Source organism: Psammomys obesus, unplaced genomic scaffold, assembly GCF_907164565.1.
Source record: "Psammomys obesus unplaced genomic scaffold, mPsaObe1.curated_primary_1811, whole genome shotgun sequence".
Taxonomy (NCBI): domain Eukaryota; kingdom Metazoa; phylum Chordata; class Mammalia; order Rodentia; family Muridae; genus Psammomys; species Psammomys obesus.
The window spans coordinates 11,600,878-11,617,409 of record NW_026596069.1 but is presented as its reverse complement, the minus strand read 5'-3'; the positions used below and the strand labels follow the sequence as shown (position 1 = coordinate 11,617,409).

The following is a 16,532-nucleotide window of genomic DNA, read 5'->3' as shown; positions in this document are numbered from 1 at the left end:
AGCTTTTAAAGGGAATAGAACTCTACATTGTATTATTAAATGAGCTGGATAAGTATAATACCCTATACAAGAATTGAAGCATATATACAGTATGTTGTAACAAAAGTAACCTTAAATTTGTATCAATATACAAAGATCTATACCAGATGTAGCATATTTGGCTTGTTATTGCTCTTTAGTCTGAGAGTAAATTCAATCTTCCCTTTTATCCTATTATTCCTATATTAATCCTATATCCCCCTTTTTTTTCTTTTCATCCCTTCTCTCCCTTTTTTTAATCCCTTTTTTTTTCTTTTAATCCCCTTTCCCTCATTTTCCCTTAACACCAGAGAGGAGTGAAAGAAGAATAAAGGAAAGAAAAAGAAAAAAGGAATCCCTAAATCTAATCTCCTTTATTTTGTTTCCTCCTTGACCATGACCATTAATAATTTGCAAACAATCCTCTATTTTTAATGACAACAAACATCCATCACTCACCAAAGAGGGAGATGTAGGTATAATCTCTTGTGTAGCATATGGATTCTTCACCTGTCAATAAATAGCTGATTGGCTTATAGCTGAGGCAGGAAATAGAAGGGAGGAGTTATGGGAGAGAGAGTGAATGCTGGGATAGAGAGAAGTGTGTAGAGATTTCTTCCTGGAACACTGAGAAGGACAGATGCATGAAATCTGAGCAGAGGTAACCAGTCACATGGCAGAACTTATAATAAAATAAATAGGTTATTAGTTATGTGCAAGTCAGGAAACATGCCTAGCTATATTGGCCTAGACTTTTATAAATATATTTAAGTCATAGAGTCACATTCTTGGGAACAAGAGCATGGATGAAAACCACAGGTTATAGAAAACCCCCTTCAATACCTCTGCTCCATCGTTAATGACTCCAAACCTCTGGAATTGTAAGCACAAAATAAACTTTTTTTCTTTTTTAAGTTTTAACTTTTTTTTTTTCTTTTTTTTCTTTTTTAAGTTGCTGTCTTAGTTACTATTAAATTTCTATGAAGAGAAACGATGACCAAAGCAACTCTTAAAAGAGAAAGCATTTAATTGGGGGCTTGCTTACAGTTTTAGAGGCTTAGTCCATGATCATCATGGTAGGAAACAGACAAGCATGGTGCTAGAGCAGTCTTTCTTTCTTTCTTTCTTTCTTTCTTTCTTTCTTTCTTTCTTTCTTTCTTTCTTTCTTTCCTTTCTTTCTTTTCTTTCTTTCTTTCTTTCTTTCTTTCTTTCTTTCTTTCTTTCTTTCTCTCTCTCTCTTTCTTTCTTGTCTTTTTTTGAGACAGGGTTTCTCTATGTAGCCTTGGCTGTCCTGGACTCCCTTTGTAGACTAGGGTGGCCTCAAACTCGCCGAGATCTGCCTCCCTCTGCCTCACCAAGTTCTGGGATTATGGACATGCATGTGCACTGCCCCACCAGGCTCAACACTTGTTTTCTCCAGAGAGTAGCATTGCACTATACAAACACAGCACTGTTTCTAAAAAGCTGCTGACAGACATGTGGGTTCTTTCCAGTTTCTGGTGGTTATGAACAGAACAGGTTTTGTGTAAGTGTAAGTTTTAATTACTCTAGGTAAACACACTGGAGAGGAATTGCTGGGTCATCATGTAGACAGCTGTTTATGTTTGTTAGAATGCAACAAATTGCTTTTCATCCCAGCTAAACTATGCTGCATTCCCGGTAGCCAACTGAGTTCAGTTGACCCACACCCTTGCTAAATCAGTGTCTCACTGTCTAAAAAGATCCTGATGAGATTTTGATGGAAAAGAATACATTCATTGAGTTTTACAGTCAACGAATACTATGTCTTTCATTTATGCTTGACAATATTAACTTTTAGTTTTCAGTGTGACTATCTTATACATGTTTTGCTGGGATTTAGTAGGAGCTGTGTAAGTAAAACTTTATTTTAAATTTCAGCCTCCAGTTGCTCCATTGTCAGTTATGTACAAATCTGGTGGAGTGTGTGTGTGTGTGTGTATGTGTGTGTGTGTGTGTGTGCATGCACATTTTAGCCTGGGTAATAAACGGGTTTAGAATCACGTAAGAGGTTGAAAACACTTTTGGGTGTGCCTGTGAAGTCATTTCTAGATGGAATAGTGGAGTGGCAGGAAGAGACCTGCTCTGAACACAAGCTGTGCCATGCCCATGAGAGGGGGGCATAAATAGAATAAAAGGTGCAGCAGGATAAAGCTAGCATCCCCCCCTCCATTCCTGGTCAGTCATGAGGTGAACAGGTGCCCTCTGCTTCATGCTCTTGCTGCCTTGATGTTCTCTGCTGAGGACATCCCACACAGGGCTAGCTCCAGTGTTGGAGGAAGTCTTTTGTTTGTTGGAATCTTGGGATTTTCTGTCTTTTGTGATGCCGAGAATTAAGCTCAGGGATTTGTGCATGGTCTCCAGCCCCCATCCTTGGGGTTTTCTATGTGGATGACTTCACCCTTTCAAACCTGCATATGACAAAAGAGACTGGTGAGATTAGATGCTGTGCCTTATTCTCCAAGGACTATGCCTTATTCTCCAAGGACTAGCATTTCTCTTACACTCTCTAATGTTAACTCTAGCTTATTGGGGTTTCTTCTCAGACATAAATTTGATTTCCATCAAATGATCGTGTTGCTGCCCGATTTGTAGTTCCCTCTTTTTTTTTTTTTGTTTGTTTGTTTGTTTGTTTGTTTTGGTGCTGCACAGCTTTTATTGGGGGTGGGGGCATCAGTCCTTATTGGCCACCCACCTTCCTCATAGCTGCCAGCACGTTGCTCAGCTCCTCCCGCTTCCTCTTGGCGTGGATGTGCGTGCCCACCCTCTTCTTGATGAACCCGAGGGCGCGCTAATCCTTAGACACCCTTGAGCAGCTCCATGGCGCGCCGCCATGGAGGGTCAGGTATGGCGCGAGGCCGGCCATCTACCCAATCCAGCACGCACTTGGGCTCGGGGAGGCGCCCGCAGCGCCGGCCGTGCCTGGGCTGGCTGGCGTTCTTCCTCACCCTGTGGCCCTTGTAGAGGTCCATGGCCGCGGGATAGCGCAGGGCCGTGGCTGCTGCTCTCCGACAGCGGCGGCTGAGACAGGAACCTCGTATTGTTCTTATCAGGGTTTTCTTTTTTCCCCCTTAAGATTTATTTTTTTATTTTTTAATTATGTGGATATGGTTGCAATAGTCAGTCACATGAGGGCAGTACTTGCAGAGGCCAGAAGAGGGTGTCAGATCCCTGGAGCTAGAGTTACAGACAATTTTAATCACCTTTAGTGTGTGTGTGTGTGGCAAGCGCGCACATGCCATGGTCTAAGTTTAGAGGTAAGAGGACAACCTGTGGGTGTCGGTTCTCTCTTTCCATCGTGTGGTTTTGGGGATTGAACTCAGGTTAATTAGTTTTGGCGGTAAGATTCTCTCTCTACCCGCTGAGTAGAGAGGTCTCACTGGCTCTTTGTTCCCATTCTTAACGGGAGTCATATGCTGTTGGTATTACTATATTTACGTGTTAGATGGCGTTTACCAATAAAATCATCTCAGCCTGAAATTCATTTTTAGAGGTATTAACTATTAATCTTATTTCTCTGATAATCACACTATATATAAGTCAAAAGGGCAAGAGGCAATAGTTTGCAGACAGCATTGTTGACATTGCTCACTGGTAAGTTTTAGTAATTATTCTTTTTTAACCCAACATTTTTAAAATTTCTCTATTAATACAGTATTCTGCCTGCACGTGTGTCAGCAGGCCATAAGAGGGCACCAAATCTCATTATAGATATTTGTGAGCCACCATATGGTAGCTGGGAATTGAACTCAGGATCTCAGGAAGAACAGCCAGTGCTCTTATCCTCTAAGCCATCTCTCCAGCCCTAGTAATTGCTTTTTAATGAACTTGTTCCATCCATCTAACTTGCTGGCTTTATGCAAGTATTGTATTCCCCTTTCCTATAAACTTTAAACCGAACAAAGAATGAAAATACAACATATTAAGTCTTTGGAATCAGTTAAACCAGTACGGAAGAGGAAATCATGAGGGGAGAGTCATTTCCTTCAGTGGTCTAGCCACCGGTAGACTGTTAGTCAACTGAGCATGGACTTTGGTCTATCCTGCAGTTCTTAGGTTTTCCTTTTTGTTTTACACAGAACCACAGAAACTAATTGCTCCAGTATTCCACACACACTAACATGCTCACACTGGAATGGGAACTGCAAAGAGGTCCTGTTGTTTCATGGGACACACTCCAGGCTCTCACATTCAGAGTCTCAGAATAGACAAGGGACAAGCCTTTGTGTTTCCCAAACCAGAGGAACAATTCCAGTTGGTACAAGAACAACTTCAGCTTGCACAGCTGTAGCAGGAACAGCAGAGCAGGTCTGTGGCTCTCTGAAGCAGAGAAGTCATGTAGCCAAGGAAGATGCTTTTCTGGCAGGCTCTCAAAAAAGCAATTCTGTTACACATAACCCCTTGCATTAGGGGAAAGAAGTGATGGTTTCAGTCTGCCAATAGTAGGAGGTGGGATGTTACTCACTTGTTTCTAATTCTATTTAGAATGTAGCTAACAATACTTTGAACACTCCTACATCTTTAGGCACTGTTCTTTTTGTTTGTTTCAAAGTTAGGGACAGCTGGGGTTGGGGGATGGCTCAGTAGGTAAAGCGCATGTCCCACAAGCTTGAGGATGAGTTGGGATCTCCAGCAACCATGTAAGAAGCCAGATGGGGTGATGCTCACCTGTGGTCCCAGGGCTAGCAGGGCACAGAGGCAGAGCCCTGGATTTCAGCGGCCAGCTGGCCTTGCTGAATCCAAGAGCGCCAGGTTCAGTTAAAGAAACTGTCTCAAAAAATAGAGTGATTTTGGAAGCTGCCCAAGGTGGCGTCCCTGGCCCCACATATATGCACACACATGGTGTATGCATAACCACATGCACAGAGGCACCCATACACCTTCCCCTCTGAAGTTAGAGAAGGCTGGAGTCAAGTTATGCATCACGAGTATTTAAGACGTCCTTTGAAATGCAGAGTTCAGAAACCAACTAAGGCTATACAATTAAGTAATAAGGTAAGTGAATTGGCTGGTAGATCATAATCTAGATTATTACATAAAAATATCTTACTTTTCTGTTGTGATAAAATACCCTGAAAAAAGCAACTTAATGGGGGGGCTATTCTGGCTTCCTTCCAGAGGGAGTCTATTTTAGGGACCTGGGGGGGGGGATTGTAGGAGGCAGGGACGGTATGGCGACAGAAACGGGAACCCGGGTGGACACACTGCATTCAGGAAGCAGAGCCCCACTTCCTTCGGGACTTTCCACAGGTTCAGTCTTCCCAGAAGGCAGCACTAGCTGGGGGCCATGTGTTCAAAGGTGAGTGTATGGCGAACAGTTCCCACTCAAACAACAACTACCAGACATTTTAACTTTTGGTGTGTCTGCCCACGTGTATGTGAATATGCATGCCCATGTGCATGTGGAGGCCAGAGCATCGGGTGTTGTGTTCTAACACATTCTGTGTGACTTCCTTGAGACAAGAGTCTCTTACTGGATTTGTGTCTCCCAGAAATCGTGCTGTCTCTGGCCCTTCTACGTCTGGGGTTACACATGAGTGCACTGCCATGCCTCACCTTTTTTTTTCTATGGGTAGTGGGAGCTGTGAACACACTTCCTCCTGTTGTCCGGTAGGGGCTCCCACCCACAAATCCATCTACTAGTCCTCAGATAGAATCAACATTATAGAAACGAAGTAGAATGGTTATCAGGGCGGGTCAGAGGACATGGGAACAGTTTTGTTTTGATACAATGTCCTACTATGTAGTCCTGACTAGCCTTGTATTTACTAAGATCCATCTGCCTCTGCCTCCCAAATGCTGAGCTTAATGGCATGTGCCACTATGCCAGGAACACAGTTTTTAATGGGGTTAGTTTTCATCTTGCAAGACAAACAAGTTCTGAAGACAGTGTGACCAGTCAGCACTCCTAAACTGCATGCTTAAACAGTAAGATGGTAAGATGGAAAGAAGAAATAAAACATGCTTGACACTGAGTTGATACTTTTATTTTTTTTTTAAAAACATCTAGATAGTGCCACAGACAGCCCTAATGTACCCACAGTGTCATACATGAAAGGACAGTTGTTCACAATGACATTTTAAAGCACTGAAGGAGAGCTAAGTGCTTTCTGAAGCCAAGAAGTGAAAATATATTCAGAATGTGTCTTACCGTCTTCATGCTAAGGTTTTAATACTCGCCGTTTGGGAACCTAGACAACCAGAAGCCCAAACATGTAACTCTGAGTGTAACAAACATAGCTTGGTGAAAAAACCAAGTCTTCCGGTAACACACTAGTTGCTCATCTGCCTATCTCCAAACACAAATTTAAAACCTTAGTTTCTCATTTGAGTGACACCTTGTTTGGACTAATTATATTTAGACTTCTTGTTATACAAACAAATGTACAACCAAATTAAGTGTACTGAAAGTGCTCACTGTTTCTACAGGAACATTAACAATCTGACAGATGTTCACAAATGTACTCCGCACTAAGTATGCCCTTTTAAAACACACCAAGAATTTCCCCTCTCGACATTACAACCAATGCTGTGATTTCTCTAAGCCATGTACTCCTACCCAGTCCTCCAATTCTTCTTTGCTCCTATTTCTTGGCTACGTTCAGGCCAAACTGTTGGCATCTGTGCCCATTCTTCCTCACCACGAGCAGGTCTCAGGGGCCTCACGCCAGCAGGGAACTACTGCTGAAGTTGTACAGAAGAGCATTAAAGACACATTCTCTAAAATATACAGAACATGGCATGCCAAAACAATACAGTAAACTGGTATATTGGCGGATCACACATAGAATTTACATTTCCAAAAAAGAATAACTTAAATATTAAATCGTACCTTTGTTACCAAACATAACTGACTTTATAAGTGTAACAAATGGCAAATTCGATACAAAAATCACAAAACCCACTTGTTTTAAATGCTGTGTATCACAGCATTTGAACGTATTTCTAGCATCTACTCAAACTACAAACAGCAATACCTCTTTAAGCTGCTCTAGGGTTTAGAACCTAATTACATATTTAAACGAAACACAATTTTATGTTCAAATATGGAAATGAGTAACATAATTCCAAAACCCAGAAGGATCCCAGCATTCTGCAGGAAGAAATACCCCCAACGGCTGCATCCGTGATCGCTGGCATCATTGTGCAGCATCTCAGGCACCTGAGGGAGCAAACGCGGCATTTAGCTTTCAGCGTACAGAGCAACTCGAGACAAGCTGAAGGTCGGTGCAGCTTGAGGCTCGATAAAGGGTGGCAGGTTCCCTAGAGCTCGACTGACTACGTGTACACTGACTCTGGCCAGGCACTGAGCAGGTCCCAGCACTGACCAGGGCAAGGACTACCATGGGGTTCTGAGCAGATGAACATTCACCCACTGTTCAGTGAACAGTGCTGCTGGTTTCCTGCTTCAGGTCTAAAGGGCCATTTCTGATGCAGAGAGGGGCTCTCACACCATACAGAGTACAAGTTAGGCAAGAAGACTGCTTAGGAGTGTTAGGTGGGGTTGGTGGGGAGAATTGTATTTTGAAAATAGGCATTTTAAGCATAGCCTGTGGACAACATGTGGCCTAGCTGGGCTTACTATGAGTTTAAAAACAATTTAGGGTCTGACACTACTAAAAAGGTAAAACAAAGGGAGGAGTTTTCACGTGTTTCCTGGTAAACCTGAGTAAGAGGAGGGTTTGTGTTTTTTCACTGCTGGCAGAGGTCAGATCCCTGGAAATGGAGTTACACGTGGTTGAGTCATAGGGTATAGGTGTTGGGCCTCTGGAAAAGGCGCCCTGAACAGCTGAGCCATCTCTCCATACCCCGCAGTGAATTTATCAAACGCTTCCTCTGTTGGTAACTTACCATGTCCACCAGAGCGACATACATGAACAAGCCGGCAGTGAGTGCAAATATCCACATGGAAACATTTTCTGCATAATGCCCGATGAATATCCCTGTTGCCATTCCAAGATAGGCCAGCATGGCTGACAGGGCGTTATAGAGCACAGCCTGCTTGACGTTCATACCAGCCTTTAGCAAAACAGCAAAGTCACCTTTAACAGAAAATAAAAGCCAGGGCAAAGTCATTGAAGATATCAAAGAGATTTCTCAGATTAAAAAACAACTTTGCTTTTTCTCCAGCGGAATAAACAGGAAGGAAATATCCAGCAGCATTAGTAAGCGGAGTCCCCTAAACACTTATTTTATCCAACACTGTCTGAAGGTTTCTTCTGTGTCAGTGATGGTGAGTGAGAGCACAAGTCTACTGTTACATTCTTGTACTGTCTCTAAGAGGGTTGACACTGGAGATGCAGGCAGGAGCAGCTGGAGTTCAGTTATCCTGAGCTACACAGTGAGCTTAAGGCTAGCCTGGTCTATATGAGACCTGATCTCAAAAACACTAAAACAAACAATAACAATAAACAAGCTGGCAGCAGAGGGGAGGGATGGTGAGGGATGCACATGAAATGATCAGGACTTGATAAAAGCAACACCTATAAGCTACCTGGCCACCAAGATGGAAACAGTTAAATGCTTCACAGGGCAGGAAGGACCGAGAATGGGGAACAAAAGGGAAACGCAAGCTTTCCATAAGCCTGCACCAGGTAGACTAGAGGCCTTCTGAATGGCTGGATACACGATGAACATGTACCACAGCAGCTGGGATCCAAACAATAGAGGAAGGTTTCAAATTGTAACAAAACTGCAAGTGTAAGTCACCAACTCCTTTCCTTCAGCTGAGACATTGTGTGTGTGTGTGTGTGTGTGTGTGTGTGTGTGTTCCACTTTATTCCTCAGAGGCAGTCTCTTACTGAACCCTGAGCTAGCAGTAAGCAAGCTCCAGTGGTCCTCCTGTCTCCATCCTCCAAAGCATGGGGATTCCAGGAACACACCTGAGGGCTGGGGGCAGAGCTCAGGCCTCAGGCTACATAGCAAGTGCTCTTGCCACCTGAATCGGTGATCCACACCCTGTTCTGTAGATGGTACTGGAGACTAAATCTAGGCTGTTATGAATTATAGGCAAGTGCTCTACCAAGAAGCTACTACCACACAGCTAGAGCCTCCCATATATGCATTCCCCAGTGTGTCAGCCCAGAAGGATGACTACCCTAATGCTGGACAAACCCACACAGGTGTTGTGTACTGGTAGGTCACATTTCTGGTTGGAAACAAATGTGTCCAGTGTGAAAGAAGGGCAGTTCACTCAGTAAGTAGACAACGGGAGGGAAGGCCTTGGTTATGAAGAAGCTTGCCAGAGTGTCCGTTAGCTGGAAGGCCTTGGTTATGAAGAAGCTTGCCAGAGTGTCCGTTAGCTGGCCACTGACAGCAGCACGGTTCATGGTTGAAACAAAGGCAGCTCACACGCTTTGCTTACCTAGTTCATGAGGTAGTTCATGACAGAACACAGCAACAGAGGTGCTTAGCCCACTGGACAGGCCCTCAGTGAAAGCAGCACCTGTATAAATAGTCAGGAAAGGATTGGCTGGAGGTTTGAAATCTTGTCAGTACACAAAAATGATGGCAAAACAATCGCATTAAATTTTGGGTATGCATAAACACAAATCTTCCCAGCTCAACCTCTATCTTCTTACAAGTTAGAAAACAAAACAAGCTGAGTGTGATGGCACACACATTTAATCACAATACCCAGGAGGAAAAGGCAGGAGAATTACTGGGAGTTCTAGGCCTACTTGGTCTACATAGGGACCTGAGTCAGCCAGAGGTACAGAGACCCTATATTAAAAAAAAAAAATTACACACACACACACACACACACACCCCCCTTTCCTCATGTGGATTCTAGGGATGGAACTCAGGTACGCAGGTTTGCTAAGTGCTCTAATATCCTGAGCTGTCTCACTGGCCTCAACCTTTATCTTCTTTATAAGAAATCTCAGAGCACATCTCATTAGGCCTAATTTCTCCAGGAAGCACAGGCATACATGATAGGGAAGGAAAGGTTCAACTGTCTAGCAATGAGCTACAAACCTGAAAAGAGACTGCTACCATATAAAACCCTGAGCTGAGCATACAAACCAGATTAGTGGAAAGCCTCTGAGCAGTCAGAGGTACATAAGTATTTTACTGGCCTCAGAGGGTTTCATAGTATCATTAGACTTGTGTCTACGCAGCCTTTTACCTTTCCACAAGGAGATTCAAGACAGAGAGCCTCCCTTTTATAAAGCTAATTTCTTCGGCTATCAGTTATCTACCAGCTGTGCACTGGGGCTTTCCTAGGCATACCCTCCTTCCCTCCGACCCCAACCGGGCCAAGGCCTGGCTGAAATGCAGCACTGCCTCCCTGCCCTCCACTGGCCTCTGCTGCTTAATTCCTAGTATTTTCATGTTTTGGGTCTAGAACTCTCAGTTTTGGTTCAAGGATTTAACTTTGTCTCTTTCTTTGGCTAGAGATGAGTCCCTAGGGTCACCAGGTCCATGAGAATACCCTCAGCACCCCAGAAGAAATCCAACCTCATGGGGAATGTGAACATACACAAGATGCCTCACACACATTCATGTTTAAACCATGATCTGAAGACCTCATGGATGAAGAGCAACTTTGTGTGTGTGTGAGAGAGAGAGAGAGACGCAAGGGCTCAAACACTATGAAAGTGCTCTACCACTGAGCTCTAGCCCCACCCTAAGAACAACTATTGATAAGTACAATTAGGCATTAGGTGAGGCACAGATCCTAGATTGATTTGTAGCCCACATTTATTAAGTACTTCATTGTCACAAAGTAGATGAAGTATTCTGATAATTTGGAAGTCAACATTCTCACCTAAACCAAGCTATTTCTTTTTTGGTTAAATCTGACAGAGCATTTAATGTGCAATTCCCAAGCCAGCCAGCAAGGACCAGCTATGTAGCAGCATACCAATAGCAAGGCCATCACTGAAATTGTGCAGCCCGTCGCCCATGATCACCATCCAGGCCAAAGTGGCAACGCCAGCATCCTTCAGCTCCTCTCGAGAATAGCGTTGGCTGTGGCTGTGGGGGTGGTGGTTCTGGTGGTGGTGGTGGTGCAGAATGTGATGGTAGTCGTGATGGTGGTGAACGAGGTCATCTGACTGGCCCAGTGTGTCATGGAAGTGTGAATGGCACTTGTTCTTACAGCCCCTAGACACATATTCATTGTAGACATCTTGTGGATGTGCGTGGGCTATCATGACCTCTTCCTCTTCCAACATCGCTGGCTGCTGAGAATCGAAGGGGGAGGGCTCTTGGGAGTCTGCTCGCAGATAGCTTTCAGGTCCTAGGGATAAACATGGAGAACACGGAGACCAAATGAAAAGGCTCTGCTGATGTTCCTGAACACAGTTCTGATGTTCCCCCTGATGACTGGTCATCTCAGGGCCCAGCAACCCTTAGACCTGCAGAATTAAGCAGCACTGCATTGTCGATGAGGAATGCCAACAGGCTCTAGCGAACTTTTCAGACGTGAAATATATGGCATTTTAAGAACGGAAGTGAAGAATTCCACCCTAAAGAGGCTGAGCGAGGGTTACTTGAGCTCAGAGCTTCAAGGTTAGCCCAGGCAACACAGTGTTAGTGAGATTCTACAGAATAAATTCATAGAATAAAATTCATTTTATTTTCTTTAAATAAACTCACAAAGGAGCTTATTTTTAGTTTAATTTTTAATTACGTTAATTCATTTACTCTGGTGTGTATGGGGGTTGGCCATGGCCATGGCATGTGTGCAGCAGTCAGAAGTCAACTGTCTGGAGTTGTCTTCCCTCCCATCGAGTGGCTCACAGACTGAAAGCAGATGAAGGAGGCCTGATACCCAGCACCTTTGTCCACTAAGCCATTCATCTCACTGGTCCTATTTCCTCTTAGTCCTTCACTTTTTTTTCCCAATTAGTTGATTAATGACTCATTTAAAAACTGATGTATTTATTCATTTATTTTACGTGTATTGGTGTATGTATGTTTGTGTGAGGGCGCCAGATCCCCTGGAACTGGCGTTATAGACGGTTGTGAGCTACCATGTGAGTGCTGGGAACTGAACTCAGGTCCTCTGGAAGAGCAGCCAGTGCTCTCAACCACTAAGCCATCTTCTCCAGCCCATTAATGACTCATTTTTTTTCTAGTTACAGGAAAATTTTCAGAATTGTAAATACATGTTGATTTTAAATTGGTTAGAATATGACTGTTTTCAAAATGGTAAAAAGGTAGTGTTTTTCGCCCATTTAGTAATTTTCTCCAACTTTTTTGTCCAATTACCCATCTCTAAAACTGTTATGATTCCTAGGAGCAGGGCATGTATAGCACTTCCACAAATTAGAAATGAAAACAAACAAACAAACAAAACCCTCTATCATAATTCAGTCCACTTCAGATGTGCTCTTCTCCATCTTCCTTCATGTCAGTGAGTCAGACTTGTAACTGTCATAAACTAAAAAGTAAGAGATGAGGGGATCTCACCTTGGCACATCCAAATTCTATAGCCAGTATTCCTACTTCCAAAATTATCTGCACCACCGAGGTGGCTTCCCTGGGAGTTGTGACAGCGACTTCAACGCAGTCTCTTCCTCGGCGAAGAGGAATGTGCTTATTTGTGTGTAACAAAGGTACTTCCCTTCCCCAACACTCATGACTCATTAAGACTTCCCAGGAACCCGCTGAAATACTAGGAAGCACTCACCATGGTCTCACATGACCTCACTGGAGTTCAGTTCTCACTTCCTTTTGAAGTGAGAGGGTGCTGGCAATGTGTCACTGTGTTCACACCCAATTCCTGGAGGCCTAGCCGGGGGGGACACTGTGGCTTTAAGCCAACACTCTCCAGAGGGAGCCTGCTGCTAACTGATGGTCCCTCACAGCAGGCGTTGGACTCTCATGTGAGAGTCTGGCTGGCTGTGTGTTACTCTGCCCTAACTGTACATGGCCCTATGAGCTCTGGAGGTGGTAGAATTGACGGAAGGGAGACTCCAGCTCTGCAATTAGGGGGCAATCATTGTCCACACTGGGAGAGACTTTTGGGTAGTATGGCTCTTTGGGGTCACCCATGCTCCTATAAGCCAAATAAACTCACTGATTTCTCTAAGTTAGGCTCTGGTGGACTCACACTTGGGTTTGTCATTGGTGCCCTGTCTTGGGTGGGTGGGTGGGAAAGCAGGGATTTGTTTCTATTACCCCAGGGAAAAATTCATAAAACATGAACCCTCCAGCAGAGATTTCTTGTGGCAGTTCCTCATGACTCAATGAGAGGCGTGGAGGAAAGCCTTCGACACACTGACCCACATTCTTTGGCCAGCCGACACCTGCTCACATGAATTCAGCCTGTACTTAGCAGCAAATAAACAGGATGTCCTTAGGAGAACCGGCCCTCCTAGAACCAGCAACATGAGCACTCACGCCTGTGCCACCCCTGGGCTCTCTGCTGCATGTGTCCCCCACCCCCTCTTCATTTCCACAGTAAGTTTATAGTGACCTCTCTATGGCACAGCATGCTTGGTTCCTGGAAACCAGCCACCCTGTGGATCCCAAGTCTGCAGAAAACTGCCTGTTAAGAGTAAGCCACTTCTCAGACACTTGAATCCGGCCTCTCAGGTGCCTCCCAGCAGGTACTGCAGATCCTGATCTGAGCATTCTAGACATCATTTTTAAAAACCATGAGATACCTCAGGAAATAAGCAAATGAGGTCATGACCCCACCTCTTCCGAATGGCCCCAGCTGCCCTATGTCCCAGCACCATGCAGTCTTGAAAGACTTACGTTCACCTGGGTCCACCTTCTCCTCATTTGTGGAAAGCTGGGATTCATATTTGGACAGCTGCTTCTTGATCTCCGCATCCTCATCATTTTCAGGTTTCTTTTGATTCTGGAAATAGTCAGGAAGAACAACATTTTGAAATAGTTGATTTGCTTATGTGGACAGCTTTCAATACGGCTGTGCTGTGGCGCAGAGCACTAACATAGGCAGGATCCTGGGTCCAATCCCTAGCACCACAACCAATCAAAAAACAGGTACACAGAGACACAGACAAGGCAGCCTAAAAAAAAAAAAAAAAAAAAAAAAAAGGCAGCCTATGCTAAATTAGGGCCGTCCAAGGACAGGGCCTCTACTCGTTTGTTTAGCACCTACTATGGACTTTTGGCCATTAACAGCTGTCAAAAGGGCAAAGACTCAAATTAACCAGTTAATTTTCCCGTGTGGCCTCTCACTGGCTTCTGTAGTGCGGACTCATGTGGTCAGTGTTAGAAATGCACATCTTGGCCCACATGAAGACTAGTGATGATGCAGAATGTGGACTTTAATTAGATCCTGGGGCAATTAAGCCCAACAAACTACCTGTTAGGCACTCAGGGCCAGCTCCAGCCATTTCCTCCAGGTATGGTTACTACTGGGGCACTTCTGGGACACTGAAACCTACATTTGCCATACTTTTTGTTATGAAGATTAGGGATAAGTACCTTAAAAAACATCATTAACATCATAAAAAAAGATTCAGTTTTCATTTGTGTGTATGTGTGCCCAGAAAGGCTAAGTGAGTGCAATGGAGCCAGAAGTTACAGGTGCCTGACATGGGTTCTGAGACCCAAACTCCAGTCCTCTGTGAAAGCAACAAGTGTTCCTAACCACCGAGCTGTGTCTCTACCCCTTGTGCTTTCTTTATTTTGGAGTATTTATTATTTAGCCTTGATATTATCAGCTTTAAAAGACACCCGTCCTTGTGCATTTTTGTGTGGCAGTGGGGATGGAACCTAGGTCTTCGTGCGTGCTCAGCATTCACTCTACCACCAAGCTGGCCCGTCTGTATATTCTTTCTCTCCGAGATAGGGTTTCCATCTAGAGTAAGGCTGGGCTTGGCTCATGGCACTCTGCCTAGATCTCTGGGTCCTGGGATTGGGGTGGACCTCAGGGGCTGGCTATTACTGAGTTCTGTAACCACTCCAAGTGCTAGGCTCCCTATGTGAGTCTAAACAACCTTTATGCTGCAGAGGTCTCATAGAACAACTGAGCTTGTGCATCATCTACTATGTGGAAGGTAATATTTTTAATTATAGGATTTATCACAAATAATACTTGCATTACATTTAAACAAGCAAGACACACCTAGCTGCTACTGCCACTGCCCTGCAGCTGTTACACAGAGTACTGAAGTGTTAACACAGAGGAGAATTACACAATTCTTTGCTTGTAATCACTGATACATTTTACAAAAGAAAACCACAGGGCACTATCAGAGGTATAACAACAGGACCTGAGGAAGTTTCAGGATCGATTCTTTAAAATGCAGTAGTTAAAAAAAACAAACAAACAACAGAACAAAACAAAACAACAACAAAAATGCAGCAGTTAAACTAAAATGTGGGGCTGAATGGAGAGGCAGTATTCTAGGTAGTTTAAGTGCGAGAGATGGTCTACAAACAGCAACAATCCAGTTTCTTCCTGGAACTAAAAGAAATTCATGATGACCTGCCATACAGATGCTCACAGGTACAGCCTGGACTCCTTAAGAAAAATGCCCCCTTATGGTAAGGGCTGATGATACATTGAAGACTTTTTATTTTATTTATCCTTATGAGAGAAGAAAGGAATTAAGAAGAAACACTAAGACCTGAATGCTCTTAAATAAAATAAACTCAACAGCTGGTTTCAGTTTACCTAAATTTTACCTAACCGCCTTTTAACCTGGCACTCTGTAACTTGAGATTCTAAAAGACAGGTTATTATGTAAAATATAGCAGTTTATTCTCTAACTGTAGGTCATGAGTGAACTGTGAACCATGTGTTGGGCCAGTATCTTCAGGTGCAACAGTAATGAGATCTTCATACTGCTGTGGACTGCCACAGGGAGGCCAGCTGTCTATTTTAAGACATGCAGTAGAATATACACATTGAAAAATCCAGGACATCCTGTGCAATTGCCTTTGTCCACATTATGCCTGGCATGTAGTAGGTGATGATAAACATTATAGAGCGGAGGAAACATGAAACAATGGAAGCACTCCAGATAGTCTTCACCAAGTTTTAGAAACATTACCTATTCTGTTCCCATGTTACAAAATGTTGAGTTTATTTTTTTTAAGAGCTGTACCTGTGAGCATCTGTGTGGCAGGTGTCATCAGTCAGTGAGTCTGTATTCCAGGGTTCCTGCTCAAGCTCAGTCTGTGCAGTTAGACATCACATGTCCTTCCAACCAGTGAAAGCCACAGCTCTTTTTTTTTTTTTTAAATTTTGTGGGTTTTTTTTTTTTTGTCAGCCTCTAGCTTATTTTTTAAAACTGTTTGTAATTTTAGTATTTTGTTTTTTTTTATTTTATTTTTCTTTTTAGTTACATTTTGTTAACTCTGTATCCCGCTCCCTCATTCCCTCCCCAACCCCACACTCTCTCCCTGGTCTCCTCCCTGCCCCTTTCCAAGTCCACTGATAGGGGAGGACCTCCTCCCCTTTCATCTGACCCTGTTTTATCAGGTATCTTCAGGGCTGGCTGCAAAGTCCTCCTCTGTGGCCTAACAGACTGCTCCTCCCCGGGGGGGGGGGGGGGGGGGGG

At 43.8% G+C, this 16,532-nt stretch overlaps 1 protein-coding gene across 1 annotated transcript in view; it reads right to left on the bottom strand.

Moving 5' to 3' along the window:
- Positions 1-6,007: 6,007 nt before the first annotated feature.
- Positions 6,008-16,532, bottom strand: part of Slc39a6 (solute carrier family 39 member 6) — a 21,398-nt gene continuing 10,873 nt past the window's right edge. Inside the window, exons 6-10 of the mRNA XM_055625481.1 lie at positions 13,750-13,855; positions 10,904-11,281; positions 9,401-9,481; positions 7,888-8,078; positions 6,008-7,198 (exon numbers count right to left, since the gene is read on the bottom strand). Of these exons, the coding sequence (XP_055481456.1) occupies positions 7,046-7,198; positions 7,888-8,078; positions 9,401-9,481; positions 10,904-11,281; positions 13,750-13,855 (909 nt within the window). The 3' untranslated portion in view covers positions 6,008-7,045. The remainder of the gene's footprint in view (positions 7,199-7,887; positions 8,079-9,400; positions 9,482-10,903; positions 11,282-13,749; positions 13,856-16,532) is intronic.